The sequence below is a fragment of the Passer domesticus genome, chromosome 6, assembly GCF_036417665.1.
Source record: "Passer domesticus isolate bPasDom1 chromosome 6, bPasDom1.hap1, whole genome shotgun sequence".
NCBI lineage: Eukaryota > Metazoa > Chordata > Aves > Passeriformes > Passeridae > Passer > Passer domesticus.
The window spans coordinates 34,579,011-34,601,309 of record NC_087479.1 but is presented as its reverse complement, the minus strand read 5'-3'; the positions used below and the strand labels follow the sequence as shown (position 1 = coordinate 34,601,309).

Genomic DNA, 22,299 nt, shown 5'->3' with positions numbered 1-22,299 from the left:
CTCATTAAATAAAGACAGAGGGAAATCTTGGAAAAAACAACAAACAAACCTCCTGTAGCCTACACGCAAACCAAAGCAGAGTACATTACATCAGAGTTGTTAAGACACTCCCACAGCTTTTTAATTTGTTCTCAGCCACAGTGGCATGCTGCACATATTAATCATTCTGTTGCATCTTCATATGGGGGGAGCAAAACTATCCCTAAAACACTTTGTCAGCATCCAATAGGGAAATTCCAACAATAAGAAATTTCCTCATTTCCTACGGTATTCATGTTTACTGTCTTTGGTAATTTTAAATAGTGTTGCAATCACTCAGCACAGAAGCCCTTGGGTCATGGGTTATAAACTATTTTCTGTCTGAACTTCCCTGATTGATGTTTCTGTATCAGTTTTGTGCCTTGTAGATGATAATTATTCCAACAACACATTTTGGCATTGAGCTAGATTATACACTTACCCCTTCTTGAGACCATTCCCTTCTCAATGAAATGTTCCTTGCTTTACTGTTTTGTTTTTTTTTTTTTTTTCCTTTTTCAGACCAACAGAAGTGGGTTTTGAGGGAAGTGTTTGACTCTCCATGGCACAGCAGCATTTTATCATTGCTGTATTCAGGTTCCTTGTTTTCTGTTTTATTCCTTACATTCTAATCTGGAGATATCACTGCAATGCGATTCCTCAGTAGATGTGCTGGAAGAGCAGAGAGAGAGTATACAATTATGGCAAAAATGCACACATATCCATTTACCTGTATGAAGTGCAGAGAGATGAGATGCTGTATGACATTGGCACTGTATTTGAAGAGTTTTATCCAGGACAGGACAAACACTGTAGGATAAAAGGACAGGTTGTTAGCTGCAGGAATCTGTATTTCCCAGTATTTTTTCTAAGCTAAGCTGGTTAGGCACCCTGCCAGCCAGGCAAGGGCCTTGGAACCTCTCCAGGAAAAACCCTCAGCTCACATTGTGAAAGGGTTTCCCTCATCTATGCTGCAGAATAGATTCTCTTCTCAGAAGCTTGGAGACAAATATTGATTTTTTTTTGTCTTTTGTAATAGCAAACTATTGTTAGTGGCACACAGTCAGTTTCTCTCATGGACACTATGAGGTATTTTGAATGTGTGCCACCAAAGCCAGCATGGAGTATAGATTGCTTAGTGGAAATAGGCCCTACCCTGCTCTTTTCTGATCTACTCTTGGCTCACAGGACAGACAAAACTGGTTTTGGCAGAATGAGACTGAGTGAGAATTCACATGCCTATACAACACATAATTTTGATTCTGCACAATCCTTGCACAAAGAGAAAATCTGGGGAATCTTACATTCTTTTTTTACTTTCCTGTAAGGATCTAGATTCACCTGTGGGTAGGTTTAACTCCTGGCTGTGAGGTGCTAATGCTGCCATTAGGAATCCCTGTGAGTCCTACTTCGTGGATCTTCATCCTTATTGGGGATTCTCTTTACCTGAGTGTGGAGCTCACACTGCAGTGGAATGGGAAAGTCTTCCATTCAGATTGCTGGTAATGATGGTGTTAAACACTTCAGGATAAATGGGAATTGGAAGAAGAATTTGAAGGATCACAGTTTTGAATGTAGTATGATTTCACTTGGTCTGGAGTAAATCTGTGTTATGTCCATAGCAGGGCAGGGAACCCTCTCAAATTCTTGTTTGGCATCCTAGCTATGGAAACAGCATTGTGAAGGGTGTTTGAAACTATATGGTAGCTTGAAAGAGATTAGTGTTTTTCATGTTCTCATTAGAAATCCAAGAAGAGATCACAAGAAATCTGCCTTTGGTGGTCAGGTATGAACTGTTGGTGTGCCTGGGTTAACCAAAAAGTAGGTATTTTGTGTTTGCCCAGGCAGGAACATCCTGGGCAAAGAAGGACAAGTCAATAAGGAAGAATCAGTGTCATATTACCATTTTGCTATCATGGAAGAGAAATTCAGGAACCTGAGCAGGGGTCCAGACAAACCTTTGGAAGAAAAGTCTTAGCTGCTGGTTTATTTGGTGGCATGAATCTCTCACTGTCTTCTGCTGGGCAGTTTACATGTGCATGCATTACTTTGACGCAGAAGCTATGGCTGGTGATCAGGGTGTTCATCTTGGATTTGAAAGACTGAAGTTCAAATTTCTGCTAATAATCTGTCAGAGCAGAGATGAACTGTGCTTTTCAGCACAGTTTTTGAGGGATATGCTGCAGCTGCTTGTTGATCAGCTGTTCTGTGGGGGACTTGGGGTGCATGGTACCTGCAGCCCAATACTCTGAACAAAGTAGATGCTTTGGCCTGGTCAGGACTGATGAGTCAACTGGAGTGTGTTTGCAAAGGATGCACTGAATGTTTTCTATTTTCTCTCAGTACTGCTGGATACCAGGATGGGGTTAGCTGCTTCTTTGGAGAGAAACAATGCTACAGGTTCACAGAAGACAGCAAAGGATCCTTACCAACGAGGAAAAGGAGATGTTAATGTTTCTTGGTCTGAGCAAGGCCATAGCATTACTCTACATCTGAAAAATCATTTAACAGCCCTATTTGTTATTACCGTTCTCAATTGCATCCTTTCTGCAAGAGGAAGGACAGAGAGCCTTAAGGCCGTATTGCTGACACTACCAGATATGTCAGGGTCAGTCTGGTTCCAGAGCCAAAGCATCTGCACTGTGCTTTTGCAGACAGCTCCTGTCCAAGCTGTAGGGTATTTATCTCCCTTGCATTTTTTTTTCAGCTCATCTGAATCCTCTTTGATGGGAAGCCTACTTATTGACAGTCTGGGCTGAGGGCTCACAATGCAGATAGGTGTGTAGCATCTGAAATACACTCAGCCAAGAATGTGAACAGCCTCCTTGACATTAGCAGAGCAAAACAGTTCAGACCATTCAATACTCTGTCTTGCACAGGCACACTAAAGCTTTCTCAATATCTGGTTTTGAGTCATACAAATGTTTTCTTGTTCTTTTTTTACTGTCAGGAATCTTCTAAGCACTTAATCAAAGTCTCTCTTCTTTTTAAACTAAGTATGTTGCTCCTACTTGAATCTTTTGTATCATTCTTAAGAAGTATTCTCCCATAATTCATGTCAGCCTTTCAAATGTTTGCAGATTTGTCATTTGCAGTCATTGCTTTGCCAAGCTATTAGCACTTCTAAATTAATTCTTATATGTCAGTCTTGCCACTTCCCTGATCATGTTGCTGCTGTTCTTTTTCAATACCTCTCAATTTGTCATTGTGAATGCATCTAAGGCAAAGGTATTATTATTTCCTTAAGTTTCTAACACATGTGACTTTCTCAGGCACATTCCACGAGTGAATATATTTCAGTGTAATCCTGCAAATGGATGTGCTTTTTTTCTAGCTTCATATGCTTGAGATGAAGAGTTTCATAAAAGGTGTCCAAGCTAAGGGGATACAGCATATAAAGGGGTGTGCAATAGCATGGATTATCCTTCTTCAGGGCTGCTTATAAGATTACTGTGTGGGACAGGCTCTTGGCACTGGCACATGCTCCAGCAAACCCCCCTCACTGACTCCTGTTTGATGTCCCTGGTCCCACCCTGGCTCACTGAGCTGACTCCTTCAGGCACAGTCAGTAATGAAGTTTAGGGAAACAGGTGGAGGCTGGAAAAATGGCATATTGCTTCTTGTATGCTGTAAACAGTCTGCTATAAATACTATGTTTGGAACACAGACAGCCAATATGGACCATTAGTGTTACGACTGGTGACAAACCCTTGGCCTGGTGGGCTGGCTTTGTGTGAACCTACAAACAGAAGAGACAGGGATGGTCATTCTGCAGGGACAGAAAATAGTTGTTTATTTCAGCCAGCAAGTTGCCCCATGTCTCTGTTGGTGAGGCAGGTTCTCACTCAAGCCCTGAAACATGAGTTGGATGAGTGCTGGCTCTCCTCAACAAGAGAACTGTATTTAATGCAGAGCACACCAGGTCAGCTGTCTTCTGAGCAGCAGCTTCAGATGTACGTGCCTTGAGGCCAAGGATGCACAGCAGTCAACTTGTAAACACCTCACAGATGTAGCTGCAGGAAGGAAGCTCTGCTCAGGACAACACCTGCCAGCAGTGCAACAGGGTAGAAAGTGTAAACAGTAATGGAAAAAACAGACAATTGTAAGAGACTTCAAGTAATACCAGTATACTGAGCTAGAACTGTGCCTACCATTTATAGGATGAGGCTGTAAGTGGAAATGCTGGAGGTATCCCCTTGTCACAGCTAAATCTTGCTTGTGACTTTTAATTAAAAATATTCCAAATACACACGAAAGTTAACTTGTGAAATGCTTACTGTTTCCTTTCCACAGCATGATTAATATTTTCTTCTGTCCTCCTATTCTTTCACTGAAATCGCATTGCGTCACAACATTGAAGCATAAGTAGATTTCCAATCTCTCTCAGCAGCAGCATTGGTTTTTAATCCACACACAGCATTTTAGAAGCCTCTAAAATAAGCTCTTTATGCTTCTTGATTGTAAAGGTTTTATTGTTGGCTCATGCATCAGGCAATTCAGATGCATATTATAATAGTGTCTGAAAAGCCACAGTAAACTCCAAAAAACTTCTTCCTGAGGAGACAGCCAAGGCATGTATTTAGCCCAGCCTGAGAAGAAAAGTTCCTTTGCAGAGCAGAACTTGGCTGAACTAGAAGACCTGCTGAGACAGAGTTGGCTGCTGCCAACCCACAGAGGCTTGTCCTCTCATTCCTCTCAAAGCTGCAATTGAGCATCCTGCCTTAGGTCTCCTCTCCTCATATCTGTGGGTTTGCAGGAGGGAATATGTTTAGCAGTATCAGTTCTAAGTATCTAAGGCTGTTGTTTCCCAAGAACTTCTATTCTGTTAGAGTGTATTAACCTGAAGGGTGGAGAAGTATCTTTAGCAGAAGCTTCTTTCATTCAAAATGCAGCACAGCAGAGGCAGTTGCATGCCAAAGGATGCCTTGTCTTTTTCTTCTTTCTGTGACTCTGCTCCTCAGATGTCTTCAGCCAATCTGAGTATGAAGTGGGGTTCTTGAGTGTGGGGTCCTTGTGTCACCCTGTATCCCTGCCTCATCAGAGCTACAAGCTGTCTTGCTGCATTGAAGCTGCAGAGTTCTCAGTGTTTGAGAATGCTCTCATGGAAGAAAACCTGTAGTTCCTGAGCTTTAAGTTCTGCCAGTCGGGTTATTTGCAAGCAGGCCAGTGACTACACCCTGAGAATTGCTTTTCTTGATACTTGAAAGTTATTGCCTACTGCAGCTGGGGGATGTGCCTGTTTGTAAACACAGACCTCCTCACTGCAGCATTTTGTTTCTTTAACACTGTCTGGAATTGTAGCTGAAAGTTAACATACCTGACTAAAGCAGGTGCTTTTGGCTGATTGGATTGGGAGTGACCTGATGGGCTTTCACACCCGTGTCCTTGACGTGCAGATTGATAGCTTTTGCCAACAGTGAAGAGGACCTGACACAGGAGATGATCCTCCAGCTGGGAAGAGCCATGTTCTGTGTGTGCTGGAGTGAGGACCCACCCAGGTAGCTTTTCCCAGGTGTGAAGTAGCAAAGACAGGTCTGTGTCATCACTCCTCAATACTCTGTTAAGCTTTATTTAGTTGCTGTTCTGCCCACATGTATTTAAAACCTTTCCCACTTAATCTGTGTTCACAGTAGTATTAGGAAAATAGCATTTCAGACTTGATGAGTACACAAGCCTTGAACTCCTGGGGAATGGAGTGTAAGAGACATGGGTCTCACTGAAATGAGCTTGAGTCTCACCCAATTGCAAAAGAAAACCTGCTAATAGTAGCCATGCTGTAAAATGTGATGTCATCCCACAGCACAGTGAGGTTTTCTCAATAGAGCTCCAGGGCAGAAAGGGTGAGCAGCAGAAGGACTGGGACATATTGCAGGACTGTGTGCATGCCTGGAGCCTTGGAACAGAAGTGAGCACTGCTGCAATGTGACTGAAGAGCCCTGGATCTGCAGGAAGCCCCCTGTTCTGCATGTCTGCAGTTGAAATAAAGCTTTCTTCACCCCTGCAAGCATTACTTGGGGAATAATCTGTGATCTTTTATGGACCCTTTCCTTCCACCTCTATGGGCCCAAGATTCTGGATCTTGATTTAGAGAGATATATTGAGGAAACAAACTCTTCTGAAGCTGCTGGCTGTATGCTGTAAACAGCTGGGATTTTACTGGCTGGTTTCCTGAAATGCTGTTCTCTAGCTTTCCCCTCTAGTTTTATCTTTTGTGCTCTCAAATTTCTGGATCAATGCATCTCAGGACATAATGCTGAGGTATTACTTTGATGTTCCCTAGCTGGTCTGCTGCATCAATCTGATGTTGCCTTTAAAAGATTGCCTTTTGTGCTGAGACTTAACATTGCAGAGCATTCTCCTGGTGTTTGAGATACAGCTGAGCAATGTATTTGTTAGTGCACACAGTCCTTTGCATGTCTTCATGCGGCTGCTTAGGTAACTTGACTGCAGGGGCAAGCACTGCCCTGGGTGTCCTCCACTTGCATCTGTTCAGCCAAGGGTCTCTTCAGCAAGCCAGATTCCCCATCCTGTAAAGAGGAGACATCCCTGTAAAGGGCCAAGTACAGTGTGTGACTTGGCCCTCAAGAAGGAAAGGATTAAAATCAAGCTCAGGTGGTAGGGCTGACAGTCTCTTATGGGACTTGTGTTGCCACAAGTTCCTTAACATGCTCCTTGCTCCCTTACAATGTCTAAATATCATTATTTACTGTTTGGTTTTGGTTTTTTTTTTTTTTGTTTTTTTTTTTTTTTTGTTGGTTTTTTTTTTCCTTTCTCCTAGAAGCAAAGCTCTTCCAGTGAACTCACAGGGAAAAGGAAGTAATCCTTTTGAATTACATGCAGATGGTGCTTTGAGAAGAGACAGGGACAAGCTAGTTACTGTTTCATCATCTGCACCCATCCCTGGTAAAGGTGTCTCGGTCACAGTAGTGTGTGGTCATACCTGGACATCAGAGCACCAGGTGAGGTCAGAGCCAAGCTCTCTCTAGCCTGGTATGCTGGCTCAGACATTGCTTGTGTGTGATGCCTGGTGAAGAGCAGAGCTCTCAGCAAGGATCTGTGACACTGGGTACTCTGAGTTTGCAGCTATTTATTGAAATCAGATCTATTTAACAACTGGTCGATTTCTTTCCTATGTGTTCATACAGATCATAACGAAGGAGAGCTTAGCATCTGTTCGGTAGTGGATGGATCTGGTGGAGTGGAATATCCAGTCAGTATTGTGGTGATAAATGGAATATTGCTTAGTGTGTTGGCTGCTCAGAGAAAGTATTGAGTGCTCAGAATATCTGCAATACTCATGGAAGAGATCTCGTCTCCAGCATCTGAGGAGCTGTTTACTTAAACTGCTGAGCACATTGATGCAGGAAAGATTTTGGTGACACACCATGGAAAGTAATGAAATAGGTCTGAAGTAGGGAAAAGAGAGTTAGTGACAAACTTCAATGTTATAGTACAGTATTAGTTGATGGAAGAAGTTAGTGGTCACATGGATGGGCCTCTTCTATCTGGACACTCATGTTTCTGGCACGAGTTCCTAGGAACTCCTGCTCTGAAAACCCCCAGGATGATACAATCTGCCAGGATCACATCATCTGCTTCTCCATTCTAGACCTAAAAGATGCAAGACAATATAATGAAGCTTTTTAGTTTCTTTCTTTTCTGGAAAGTTAGGGCCTGGTTCACTGTTCTGTTAAGTCTTTTACTTCTACCTCTGTAAGATGGATAAATGAAGGGAACAGCACGAGAACTGACTCAGAGTATCCCCCAGAATCTAAACTATCTCACTGATCGTTACTGATCTCTGAACCAAACCAACAAAAAATCAGGGAAAACCTGAATAAAACTTGAAAATTTTCAAATTCTACTTCATCAGAGACCTTCATTAAAAGCTATTAACTGATACACTACAAACTAAATGCAGAGGTTCCTCTCTGGGTTTGAAGATTTTGGGCTATCTGCTGCTATTATGAAGTGATTATAGCCTGGTTAGCCTTCCTCCCTGCCTCTGTTATCATCTGAGCTGTTCTCTGTTGAAGATGGCAATGAGACAGAATGCTCTAAGTCTCTCTATGTATGGTTTAGGGCACAATTTTCCAGGCAGTATGCAATGCAAGCATGAATCACTTTATAAACTCCCTTTAAGATATTGCTGTATTTAGTTCCCTGGCTCTTCATCTCACTGAACAGGCTGCCGATTTTTGTTTTTAATCTAAGCCATAAACAATTTACTCCAGAGATGAGCATTTGCTGACTGTTGCTGCTGTTCTTATGCTCAGAATTGCAAACCCCTTGGAAAACAAGGCCAGCTCGTGCATGTGTGTACCAACCTGGTTTCAAATCTGGCTTGGATTCTCTTTTCCAGCTCAGCAAGTGACTGACATGTTCACTTTAGCATAGCTTCCTCCCGAGACAAGCTGGGGGCTGTGCCAAAGTGCTGTGAGGCGTTCACTCTGAGTTCAGTCACACACTGCAGGCAGATTCTACAGCACCCTGGAGACAGGGGTGAGATGAGGACAGTACAGCCATGATTCAAAGCTGCCTTGCACTTCAGTCTTGCTAGTAGGTCATACCAGTATTGTATCTATTGAACCAAGATGCAAATCAGACCCCGCTTCAATAATAGCCTTGTGTGATTGAAATTATTTGAAAAAATGTATTAAATCAGGATAGCTTCTGTTCATTCAAATTTAGGTATGGTTGAGTTTGTTGCACTTCAGTCCATAATAGTTCATTTAAAGGAATTAATACTGAAAAATACACCATTTAACTACAGAAATGTCCATGTGATAGTCATAATCTTGCCTGGTATCAGCCAGAGAAACACTTTTGCTCCTCTCTTCTTTATATCTGGAGGAGCCTCCTCTTCACTTCTGCTTTCAGAGCTGTTCTGAGACCTGTCTCTCTGCTCCTGGAGTTGGGCAGGATGCATTGCAGGGGCTGAAATTCTGTGCTGTGAAGAAGAGTGCTTGTGGCACAGGGCAGGCTTGTGATCTGAGAATGCTCTGCATGTATGAGGTGGTCAAGAATCAGAACATTAACAAGTAGTCAAAGAGAGGGTTTTTTCTTGCTTGTTTGCTTATTGTTGTTTTGATCCAACATAACCTTTAATATGGAAGAATAAAAAGCTACAGCTGCAAGTGGCTTTTGGTGTAACTTCCTTGTTTGAAATAAAAAGCCTGACGTAGATGAGGCTCTGCACATAGCCCCGATTTTGATAACTGGCAAGAGTATTTCTGATTTAAAAACTCTCCCTTCTCTTCCTATTAGTTACTTCTCAAAGCAAAGCAGCTGGCGTGACCTAGGCATGTTTTGGTTGTATTGTTGCCCTAAGACAACAGCTCAGCCTGAGGGAAGAAGACAACCTACTTCCCATATCATCGGGGACTTGTTTCAGTAGGACTTGAGAAACCCATGCTTCTCTGAAGCTCACTGAGACTATCCAAGGAGTTAGCCCATGAGTGCCCCTTCAGTTTGCAGACAAGGCCAGGTTGGACAGGAATGTTGATCTGCTTGAGGGTAGGAAGGCTCTGCAGAGGGATCTAGACAGGCTGGATCAATGAGCCGTGGCAAACCATACAAGGGGCAGTAAGGTGAAATGCCAGGTCCTGCACTTGGGTCACAACAGCCCCAGGCAGTGCTACAGGCTGGGGGATGAGGGACTGGAAAGCTGCCTGGCAGAAAAGGACCTGAGAGAGCTGGTCTGCAGCAGCTGAACAGGAGCCAGAGTGTGCCCAGGTGGCCAAGAAGACCCATGGCACCCTGGCCTGTATCAGCAATAGCATGGCCAGCAGGGCCAGGGCAGTGATTGTGCCCCTGTATTTGGCACTGGTGAGGCCCTTCAAATCTTGCATCCAGTTTTGGGCCCCTCACTACAAGAAAGCCATGGAGATGTTGGAGCAGGTCCAAGAAGGGCAACAGAGATGGTGAAAGGTCTGGAGCACAAGTCTGATGAGCAGCTCAGGGAGCTGGGAGTGTTTAGCTTGGAGGAAATGAGGCTCAGGGGGGACCTGATCACTCTTTGCAACTACGTGACAGGAGGCTGCAATGAGGTGAGGGTTGGTCTCTTCTCCCAGGTAACAAGTGACAGGATGGAAATGACCTCAAGCTGTGAAAAGGGAGGTTCAGAATAGATATTAGGAAAAAATATTCTCAAAAAAAGGATTGTCAAGCGTTGGAACAGACTGTACAAGGAAGTAGTGGAGTCACCATCCTTGCAAGTATTTAAAAAATGATGAGACATGGCATTGAGGACATGGTTTAGTGGTGAACATGGTGATGGTGTTAGATTGGTGGCTGGATTTAATGATTTAGGGGTATTTTCCAACCTTAAAAATTCTATGATGTGTGGGAGATTCAGGAACTGAATGGAGGGTTTTGTGTCCAGGGGAGACAGGCTTTTGTCCCATGGTATCATGTGTGGCCTCCACCTCTATCTTCTTCCCCAGTCAGAGTAGGGATATTCCTGCATATGTTTATTAGGCAACAGAGAACTGTGGGGAAGGGCAGCAGAAGGCAAAGGCACCTAAATACCAGGAATGGTGTTCAAGCCAGGGTTCACGGCTAATGTGCTGTCCCAGCTGGCAGAGGCTGAGAGCTACCTGACCCTAAAAACAAGAGTTTGCGTAATTCAGGTGAAGAAGTAAATGGAGGTTACACAAGGTCTGCAGAGAGCAGTAGGCAGAGGTCCACCAGGGGTCAGGCAATTTTCTGCCCTTCTGCAACAATACATCATTTGTGATAAAAAAATCACAAAGAAACAAGAAGCATTGCAGCCTTTTCTGGAGGGAAATGGAACTGCTGTTCTGCCAAAGGCAAGCATTTTTGGGGACATGGTTTAAGGTATCAAGATTAGCCATGCATTAAGTCAGGCTTGGTTTTATGGCTTTATATCAAAGCTACTGTGTTTTTTCACAGTAGCAGTGGTTTTGCACAAAACATTTTCAGGTGATTTATAGAGCTACTGCAGTCATCATAAATACATGAGCAAGTAGTGCAAGCCCAGTAGTTGGAGTCTGCCAGACCTCTGGCTGCCTGACAGCAGAGGGGCTTTTACTCATACCATGGCAGCTCAGTGACACCAGACACAGGGAAGATGCAGCTTATTCTGGTTCCACAAGAAGCTGCTACCAGACCCAGAAGAGAATTTTAGTTTAATGAGCCTGTCATGTCCTTGTACAGGAACAAGTGAACAGCACTCATTTTCCTCGCAGTGGTAGATTAAAAACAGAATTTAGTTGCTCGAAGTTACCAGAAGATGGATCTCCATTGCACAGCAGCTGTAAGTGAACTGCAAATATACCAGGCATGGGCAGCTTCCTCAGTGCCTGAAAACATCATTTCTGTAGCAGTGCAGCTCTGCAGCTGACCTAATAAACACTGATGCTGAGCAGGGCTAATTATCTCCAATGCAGCATTGCCCTGGCATGGCTATACAGCCTCTTGCTCTGGAATGAGCTTAGCTGGGACTTGTTTGGGTGTCTGCACTGTCCTTCACGGCGTGGTGGAAACAGGCCCTGCGCAGCACTTGGCGGAGGAGTGTCACACGCATGCACTGGACTGCAGTGCTTCTCTCCTCTAAATGTGAGGGGGGAACGCTGGCTCCAGACAAAGGAGTCACTGCACAGCTCCTCTTGAAAATTTCTCTGACCTTGGAGCAACAAAATTTCTCAGAATTGGGGCAACAAACTTCCATCTCTATGATCTCTTTGCCTAAAACCAAACTAATAATAAGTAGGGGTGCTGGGAGGTGATGTTACAAGGTGTGTGGAAAATAACGGGATTCTCTTACTGAAGATTTTGAAGGTTAAATAAAGCAAGTGAATTGATAAAACTGACTCAGTGTCAGGAATTAGGTGAGAAGATAGATAAATAATTACACATCCTGTAGTAGCTGGGTTTATGCAGGTTCAGGTCCAGTTGTATCTTAATACAGGTTAGTACCTTAGGTGGAAAAGGTTAGATGAGCATTTTTTTGAGAGCTAATCCAGTCCAGCTGAATAAACACAGTGCCCGCTTCTGTTGGTCTGTAAGAGTCTCAATTTGTTTGTCTCAAGATAATTTCAAAATCTCTCTTCTCCTTATGGGGAGATAGGGGAGGTACCCTAAACCAAGATCATGTGTTCCTTTTCCACTAATGCTTCCCAATGTGGTTTTTCTCTTACTGCAGTACTGGATAAATGAATACACCTCCACCTTGGGGATTGGGGTTTTCCACTCTGGCATCGAGATCTACGGCAGAGGTATGAAGCATTTCCCTTTTACTACCTGCAGAACATAGGGACAACTGTATGGCTGGTCTGATATGGAAAAGCACCCCAAACTTACAGCTTTTGGCAAGGAATGTTTTGAGGGATAAAAACTGAAAAACTCAGCAAATTCTCTTTTCAGAGTCCATTGTGGAGCCTAGGAGGAACTTGTGATGTTCTGTTATGACCCACATAGTCCTTCTTATTCTGCCTGTAACTGCAGCCTGTACAGCTTGTGCAGGATGGCAGATGGGAGCAGCACTGCTGGAAAGCCATACTGTGGTGAAGGAGGGGGATAGAGAATGGGAGAAATGAGGGAGGAGGAAGAGAGGTGGATTGGGGGTTGTCTTAAGACCTGCAGATGTGTTTGTGCTAATTCCCCGTCAGGAAAAATCTTTTCTCTATTATTTCTTTATCAATGTGGTCTAGAAATCTCAGAATCTGGGTTTCCAGATACTGGAAACTGTTGATTTGAAACAGCAGAGTTACAAAGAAAGGAAAATGTCATGTAAGACTTTTGAAATTGTCTGCATGGGGTACAAGCTGATTAGAGCCACCCATTTAAAAAGTCAAGGGATCTGGAAAACATCTGTAGTGTGGGGAAGGATGATCTAGCATCACAGACTTTGTTTCCTTTTTCAGCACTAAATGGGAATGACTTGGCTACACACTCATGGTATTTTTATGCAGTGCCTTGCAGTTGCCAGAACTCCCGTTGGTGCTATTTCCATCTTGAGCACACAGGTTTTCCCAGGCCCTGTGAGATGGCCTGTGTGAGATGGAGGGACTCCCTGGCCTGACCTGTGTGCTGAGGCAGCAGAGCACAATCAGCCTGGCTTTCTGCAAAGACTTCCCACCCACTGCCTGTAAATCCCTCTGGAAGATTTGATTTTTCCCTACTCGAGAAACAGCTTATTCCAGCTCCATAGTACCACTGGAAGCCTCTCATAGTTTAGCTGGATTTCTTCAGTGCAGGACTTTCCACTGAGAGAAAGCCACTTGGACTGGGACAGAGACAGACTTGGAGAGTTTTCCTGGTGCTGTGGGAAAGCAGTACTGCTAGCATGGAGGGAGGTGGTGAGGGCATCCTCCGGCCAAAAGGTAACTAGGCAGGGAAAACAGCTTTCAGAGTCTGGCTGAAACATATTTTGGCAACAGCCCAGCCCCTGGTGCTGATGTTGAGCCATGCAGACAGCTGCCATAGACTTTTTCCTGACATGGCGTTCATTCAATTACTCACAGTCTGTTTCTTCTCTTGTCAGAGTTTGCCTATGGAGGGCATCCCTACCCTTTCAGTGGGATTTTCGAGATCACACCTGGCAGTGCGGTAGAGCTTGGCGAGACCTTTAAATTCAAGTAAGGGCCCTTTTCTACATCTTCCCTTCTGCCCCTGGTAGCTGTCAGTGTAGGGGGAGCAGGCAAGTCCTGTCCTCTGGATCCTCCTTTCACTCTCCTCATAAGTGCCCTCACTGCCATCCTTTCCATGATCCTGATTCAAAGGCAACCCCGCAGGGATTTTGGAGGTGGATGAAAGAATGTGTACAGCAAAGAGGGAACAGTGATGAACTGTGTTTGTCAGGGATTAAAAGTACACTTACGAATGAGTGCAGTTCACTCTTCTCGTTTTATTCATCTTCTGTGCTCCCAGTTTTGCCTGTTACACAGAGCAAATGCACAGGGGGAAAAAATAAGACTTCTCCTTTTATGAGTACCCCCTATCTGTGGATACTGCACAGAGTACCTGAAGTCATTGCCTGTGGTTTTTGCTGCTGTGTTTTTTGCCGCTCATTCAAGGGACAGACTGGCTGTTACAGGAGCTTGAGAGGATGCTGCATTCTTGTGTTATTTGAGATGCTTGGACTATGGGACTGTGGCAGGGGGGCTTGACCTTGCCAGACTTCCAGTTTATGTTGAGGGCCATTTTAGAGGAAGTGCTACTGAGTGAATACTGGGAGAAGCAATAGGTTTCTGCATGAAGCTTTCAGTCTGCTCCTTCCTGGCCCAGGGGACCCTCTCAGTTGTGGAAAAAACATCTCCTCTCTTGTAATAGAAATTTCTCTTCTGGGATGATGGGCAGAGTAGGAGCAGATGCCCAGAGCTGAGACTTCCCTGGTAGTGAGCAAGAAGATCTCAGGACTGTTGTCTGTGTGATAACTTGCTTTGTGGAAAAGCTGTGGATATTATTGTGCCATTCTGTTAGTCTCTCTGATAGCCTCAGATATGCATGTCCATAACATTTTAAGCCTCTCCTTCTTGCTAATATCTGATTATTTCCTTCTCCTTTGGTATGTATCACACTTTTCACTGTATCTTTCTGTTTTTCCTGTTGTATGTTTTGTTTTTAACTAGAGAATCCATTGCCTTGGGCACTACAGACTTCACAGAAGAGGACGTGGATAAGATTATGGAAGAGCTGGGCAAGGAATACAAAGGAAACGCGTACCACTTGATGCACAAGAACTGTAATCACTTTTCTTCTGCTCTGGCTGAGGTTGGCACAAATAGGGTTTATTTATTAATTTTTTACTGCTTCAGATCTGTAGTAATGTTCACAGAAAGAGACCTGGGGTCAGCACACCCTGCCAGGTCAGAGCCCATAGCCGAATATTCTCTCTCTGCCCTTAATATTTCTGGAGGCCCTTTGCTGTTGAAAGGGATGGGATAAGGAGGTAGAGATGTGGAAGGTTTATCACATGTTTGGTCTAGACTGTGTGGGAAAATAGGAATGCTTGTAGTTGGTTCACTGAACAGGCACTGAGCAGGAATTGAAAGGAGACAGACCTAGTTAGCACGCAAATATGCATAATTTTTATAACAAACATAAATAACAGTGTATGATCTGCAAAGGCATAAAAATGGTTTATCAGTGTTCTGGAAACAAAAAATTGTAATATTCAGAGAGCGGGAGTAATTTCTTTATCTAACCTGCACCATCCAAACCTATTAAAAAAGAATTGATTTTCTTATGGACCTCTTAGATGCTTATTCACTTCCATGTTCTCAAAACCACTGTGAGTTTTGAGAAATTATTATAAAAGAGCTGTTATTTCTATTCAGAGACAACTGAAGCACAGAGAAACACAAATTTTATTCCACCTATCTGCTGATTTTGGGGTATCTGAGTTTTGATTCCCAAAGCTGTGATTATTTTGGGGGGAAGTTGCCTTCCTCCTCAACTCCCAGATGAGCTGGTTAAAGTGTGTTTCAATTAAGATGAGAATATCCAACATTTGTGTAAATCTGATTTCCAGATTAACCCAGTGTCAGAAAAGATAGGAAAAGCACAAAATGGAGGTGACCTTCCATAAAAACTCTTTTCATGCTTTCCATATTTGCTTTATGGCAAACTCAAGGAGAGAATATAATTTCTCATGATAGGGTAGGACTGCTGTAACAGTGAATCCCTCTGGAATCCTCTTTGTAATTAATTACACATCTCTTGCCTTTCTTCATCATATGGGGCAAGGGTCCAATGCCAATAACCTCTTTTGCCACAAGTGTCATTCGTCCCCAAACAAGCCCATCACAGATCCCAAGTGAGATGTGTGAAAAAAGTACTGTACAATTTTGTAAGAAAAAAACAAGTGAATCTGATAACCAGGAATTGATTTACAAGAGTCCTATTTAGGCTCTTAGGAACACCAATTCTCTATTGGTTAATCCTTATTAACCAATTGGTTCCATCCTTATTAATTATACATAGAGTCCTTTCTGCAAATGTTAGTAAATTAAAACAAACAGGAAGGAATTTAATTGGTAGAAACAGAGGATGAAGTTCCAAGCAGTACAGTTAGCAGACCAATGTTAGCCACACTACTAATTTGGAATCAAATATCAAATTACTAAAACAGAAAATAGGAACTTTAATCATTATGAAAGAAACTGAGGAGAAAGCTGTGGGGTTATTATGAAAAGATAAACAAATCCTTTACCTGCAGCAGTGAAATAAAGTCACGGCTTACTATGTACTTTGAAAGGTAAAATGTCTGTCTTATCTCTAAGCTATAAGCTCAAAGCCATTCTTCCTTGATTCTACTGCTACACATCAGTGTATCCCTCACTGCCCCTTCCTCATCCAGCCTTCCTAACACAAGTCAAGTAAGAGATCTTATAGAAGAATTAGTAGTGTATTTTGAATTTTGTTTTCAATATGCTTTCAGTGGGCATCTTTATAGGAGTGGAGTTTAGGGTTAAGTTTCCCTGCAAGAGCTTTCTTGGTGGATTCAGAGCACTCATTCATTGCCCCGTAACCTGTCTAGATTGTAAAGCAGAAGCCTGAATGGCTGGTTCTGACACTTCTGCTCCCAGGAGAAGAATTTTCTCAAGATTTACGTCAGTTTAAATAAGCCCTTCATAGGCAAGCAGGATTTTTTGTTGTTGTTGCTCTTCACATATGCCTGTGTTTATCAACCCTCTCTAATGCATTACAAATGCAAACCCGGAGGAGCTGGACAGCAAGTCCAGGAGCAAATGTCCTGGATGGTCTCTGGCACAGGGAAAATGGGAGCTGAAATTCTTATAAAAATAACATTAAGTAAAAAATGACACTTAGAAAAAGTCCCAGCCATTCTATAAGCCTCAGTCAGCAACATCAGGAATACATGTGGCTGCCTTACAATAGGTAGCCCCATCCATTCTGGTAAGTACAGTCATTTTGGCAATTTGGAGCTGAGAAGTAGCATAGCTTAACTTGGGTTACTTCTGACCTTTTGCAAGAAGTCTGCTTGAAACCTATTGAGACAGAACTGGAAGTTTCTGTTCTCAGCATCTGAATGCTTTCTTTACTTCCCAGCCTACATGATTTTTTTTCTCTTCTTCTTACTATAGTCCCCATTAAAACTAAACAAACAAAAAATAACCCCACTGAGAAGCTCCAGTGCCTTCCACATAGAGCTACAAGATGTATCCTCACAGTGCACAGAACATGCTGACTACATGATGACTGGCTCACAAGCCTGTGTAGATATGTGTCACCATATAGGCCAGAAAACAGAAATTATATTTGCACCCAAAAATCAATTCTGAGATGTGTCTCTTTAGTATTTGTATTGCTCTTTTCTTCAGACTCACCATCTGTGAAGGAGTAATAATAACAGCAAAACTATTTAGCACCTATTATAGTATACTCACGTTATGTGTCAGTTAAAGACAGTAAACTGGAAAAATTATTAAAAAAATTAAAAGAAAAAAGTAGAAATTTTGCTCAACATAATGAAGCACTGGAACTAGGGTTTCATTCCGGCCACAAAAATAAAGACACCAAGGATTTTGTGTGCAAATTCTCCATCTCTCTGTTGGCTGCAGCCCATCTGAAAGGTGATGCTATAGGTACCACAATGTCCTTTCACCCCAGAGAAGGCTTGGGGTGGAGGATTTTAGCATGAAAGAGGGAATGCCCAGCTCTGCTCCCAACAGCCCTTTAGGCTCTTCTACAGGCATAAACCATTGTGCACAGTTAAAGAGATGGTTGTTCTGAGCCTCCTGGGTAATGCCAGGCAGGTCACATCCCTGTGCTGTGCCAAAGTATCCCCCTCCCCACATCCTGGGTTATTTGCTTCCTTCAAAAAGGGCTCTGAAATATTTTGATGAAGGCTCTCTCATCTGCCAGTGTTAGTTACCTGGGTTTTGGCTTGTATTGTTCTGTTTCAGCATGCAAAACCAGAGACAGAGCTTTACAGCTGAGTGGTGATGTCTGAGTTAATGAGTGTTTACACAGAGCTGTCTGGCAGGCCTTGAGGGTTGTAGGCCCTGTGCTAGGGAGCTGTGCTCAGGCACCCTAATTTCCTCAGCTGGCTGTGGGCTTGCTAATTCGTATCCATACAGGGGCTGTCCCTGTGGCAGGGCCATAGGCTGGGAGGATAATGCCATCTGCTCTTATAGACTGAGGGTAAATGTAGCCATGTGTGCTGCTGGCTAGGGTCACAATTTTGCAGGGAGAAAGGAAAGGAGCTGTAAGATTGGCTCTCCTTCCTGGATCAGTTTCCTCAGAATCATGTTGTAAGAAAACAGTCACATATCTAATTGCCAGGACTTGTAGAACAAGTCCTTCATCCTCAGAAGGACTGAAACAAGTCCTGAAACAAGACTTTATTTTCAGAGTTTTTTTGTTTTCTTTTCCTTTACCTGTGTTTTCTCAACAAGTAGAACATCCATTCATAAATCTTCCATCCACATCTGTTTAGGAAACATTTTTTCTGTCAAATTTGCATTTAATATGATGATGCCTTGGGTCTCCCCATGATAACTGCTAACAGTTTAAGAGCTACATGCAGGCTGACTGCTGATAGTTAGGGGCATGTCTGGACCTGTGACTGCCACTCATTTGGCCATGCACCTTGAAAAATCCCTGGGCTATAGAAGTCCATCAGCTAAGCTGTACTTAACCACTGGGCATGCCTTTGATCTGCTATCTACCTCTGAAGAAACTCACCTTGCAGTGCAATTGCAGCCTCATTGTGTGCTGCTGTGGCATTGAGCCTCTCCCTAAATCCACACATCTCTTCTGAGTCTTCTGAACCTCCTGCCCACATCACCTGTAAGCTGCAAGGGGCTTTCTTTGCTACTCTCTCATTGCCACTCAGCTCTGAAGTTTCCTTACTCCCTACTGCACACTGTTGAGCATATTTAAATTGCTCAAGACAGTTCTCTCCTTGCTTTGCCAGTTCCCTATGGACTTTTAACAAGCAGCCATTGGAACAAAGAAGCATGGCTTAGCCTACTCACAAAGTAGCTTCTCTGGAAACAAAGAATGCTGTAGTTTTAGCTGCAGCAGTTCAGACTTCATCTCTAATGTAATTTTATGGCAGCTTTCTCAGTAAGTGAACATGCTGCATGATCAGGAGTCTCTTCCTGTGGATTCTTTTTCACCAGGAACTTTGGGTTATTCAAGGAGTGAAGAACTACCAGAAAACACAAGTGCCTGCACAGCATTTAATTAGTTTTGAAGGAAGTTCTGACGTAAAGCAGGGCATAATTTCCTGATGGATAATCATAAGAAAGAAATCTGATACACTCCCTGTGCATTTGCCCAGCTCCAATTTAAGGTCACTCTTTACACACCACTTCATACCCCTTTGCAGCCTCCCTTTACCTTCATCTATGTCAGTGCGAAAATGTGAGAGGCCCTGGAGTCAAGCAGTCAAAATCTAGTCAAGGTGGCCTCAGCCCTTGATTCCTGCAACATGATGTCATGATACCTGCATTTATAAACCTCTTCAGCAAATTGTTTGTGGGTTCAAATGAAGAGGTCTATCAACGGGGATTAGCAACTTGCCTGCAAGAAGCTTACTACTTTCACATTGTTTATGCTGACAGTCCCCAAAATCAAGCAGTATCATACTCTGAAGAAACTGACCAAGAGGATGGGCAATCCCTCTGGACGACTTATGCTTACAATTTTTGCAAAGAAAAATCAGTGAAGCCATCATCATCAGATCTCAGTCCTATTCGGAGTTTATGTACTATTCTGTGCTTTAGTACTCCAGGGGGGTTTCATTCTGATTAAGTTATGCACGTGAGGGGAATTCAGTTAGGACTATGTCAAGACTGGAAAAAGCCCTTCTGTTTGATTAGCTGTTTTAAGTTACTTTGTTCCTAACAATCCCCTGCAATCCTCCCCAATGTATACCTACAGCAATATGTTCAAAGGGCCCTTCGAGTAATTGCAAAATATTTATGTTCTTTATGAGTTGTCCTGGCTGATGAAAAAGACTGTTTAAATTCTGCCAGATGGTAAAAAATACTGGCTTTTGAACATTAGAAAAGCATCTTAAAACAAAAATAAAAGACTAAAATAATTCATTTCTTCCATAATGTGAACTGTTGAATTTCCTGATTTTTTTAGAACATGGAGATGTGAGATAGAAAAATGACAGAAGTTACAAATTGCTCTAAAGAAGACATAAAGGCAAGGAAAAGACAAACTCAAATTCCTGTACTGTAAGTTCCCTTGCAAGGACCTGAAGGTCTTAGGTCCTATCCTTACCACTGCTTTGCAGAAGCACTGGTCACTGCAGCAGTGGGCCACAAGAAATTATGATGTGACATACCAAGAAGGACTTTCAGTTATACACTTTGTCACCAAGTCTGTTCTTTGGGTATAAGTTAGGGTAGGAGCATGCAGACACAGGGAACTGTGAAATTGCTGTCAGAAGGCTCTTTTCAGTGCAAGAGCATGGCTCATGGTTTTCCTGCAAGCCTACAACAGAATTTGGACTTGTGGAAGGCAGCTCCTGGGTGAGGCAAAAGCATGCTTGGTACAGACTGTACTTCCAAACATGCATAAAGGTGGAAGGTTGACTGACAGGGTTTGAGTTCAGGAATATAAGAATCTGAGCCCTTTGGATGGGTGGGCATATGTGTGTACAGTGTACAGTGCCTGAGGACAGCTTCTGCACAGGAGATAGCAGCAACTAGAGGATCAGAAGGAGGATGAAGGTTTACTGCTTGGAGGCTCTTCTCCAGTCTGGTGATATTCCTCAGTGTTGAGTGTAAGGATCACACGTCACTGGATCTTAAAGACTCTGAAAAAGCTTTTGCTTCTTAACCCATTCACAAACAGAAGACAACTCATTTGACTTCTCACCAGCAATTTTCTATAATTCTGCAGTTTGCTAAATAAGCTGTGGAGCTGTGTTCTTACCAGAGTGACGACAGTTGCTACAACACATCTCAGAAAAGGACAAACCACCACGGGAAGGGAGAAAAACACCTCTGAATCAGCACCATAACTGGAAGAGAAGTGAAATGACTCAAGGAAACCGCTCCTTCTTCTTTCATTAATGTAATTACTGCCAAGCAACTATCCCTATTTAAGGAAACCCTCCGGTACCTTGCTATAGGACCTACAGCACATTATTATCAAAGAAGTGTGGCTCCTGAGCATCAGGCAAGGCAGCCCCTTTTAGTCCCCAAAAGCCTTACTAGTGGTGGGAAAGCAGTGAAGTCAGTGGGTCTTATGGGGCCTTTTGATAACATTTGAAGTTTATGCTCATTATAATTAGGAAATTAATTGAGAGGCAGTGATTTTTGATTTGCCTTAGAAATTGCTGATGCTGGAGCTTTACCTGAGGATGGCAGTGGCAAAAGGTTTTACTCTTGTATGATATCTTTCCTTCATCTTCTTGAAAGAGAAACAATTGCTTTTTGATTTGTATGAGTAATTTATCTTAAGTACTGGAAAAGATCAAAACTCTTTGTATCCTCTGAGGAACACCTGAATGGTCTGGTATGAATTCCCTCAGAGTTTATGAAAGCAGAATCTCACTACAGCACTGAGGGGTGGTGAAGCACTGTCAAAAATCCCTATTTTCTTCCTAAATTACCTCATCTTTCTCTTAAACCCAGATAAACCTATTAAAAAGTATCACACCCAGCTGTGAAGCTAGTGCCCACATTTAATCATTCTTCAGAAGGCCTTTTAAGGTCATTTGGATATCAGGAATTAAAAACTATTTGGGAAAACAGATTGGTATCTCATTATCCAGCTTCCTTTTGTACCTACTGATCCTTTTCACCCCTTTACTGCTTCAAATAGTAAATGTTTCCTTATTGCTCAGCATTTCTTGATCCAAATTATTGGATCTAAAGGACAGGGCTCAAAGATGCCATCTGGACAAATGGTTAAAATTTGAACTCATTATTAGAGTTGAACTAGGATTTCTGGAGTAAACCAGGTATTCAAAAGCAGAGCCTTTTAGAAGGATCTGATAGTTTTAATAAAACTATTGCTAGGATGTTTTGTGGGTTCAAACAGAAATTCTAGCTGATGAGACATACTCATTCACAAATAAGTGAAAGACAGAAGATTGCTGAAGTGCAGGAGAGCAAGCTGAACTAAGGATTTGCCTTTTGTCCTACATTTCAGGAAAAGTTCTCTGGAATATCAGCCACAAGATGTTCTGAAGTAGGGAATCCCTCAGCCTCTCCTGTGGGAACTGTCCTACCTTAATTATTTACATAAACAGGGAGATAACACATTTCAGCATAAGAAGAGAGAGGTCAAAATTGGAATCTTTGTCCTTGTTGTTTTAGAAGC

At 42.8% G+C, this 22,299-nt stretch overlaps 1 protein-coding gene across 5 annotated transcripts in view; it reads left to right on the top strand.

The window, feature by feature from the left end:
• The window catches only part of LOC135303093 (deubiquitinase DESI2-like), a 74,104-nt gene that overhangs the window by 40,076 nt on the left and 11,729 nt on the right, over positions 1-22,299 (top strand). For 4 of the 5 annotated variants that reach the window (XM_064424384.1, XM_064424386.1, XM_064424385.1 and 1 more), the window contains 3 exons: positions 12,185-12,257; positions 13,526-13,619; positions 14,613-14,754. In XM_064424384.1, coding sequence (XP_064280454.1) covers positions 12,185-12,257; positions 13,526-13,619; positions 14,613-14,754 — 309 coding nt within the window. Of the gene's footprint in view, positions 1-11,257; positions 11,297-12,184; positions 12,258-13,525; positions 13,620-14,612; positions 14,755-22,299 lie in introns of those variants that run through there. The other variant, XM_064424387.1, reaches the window with a different exon arrangement.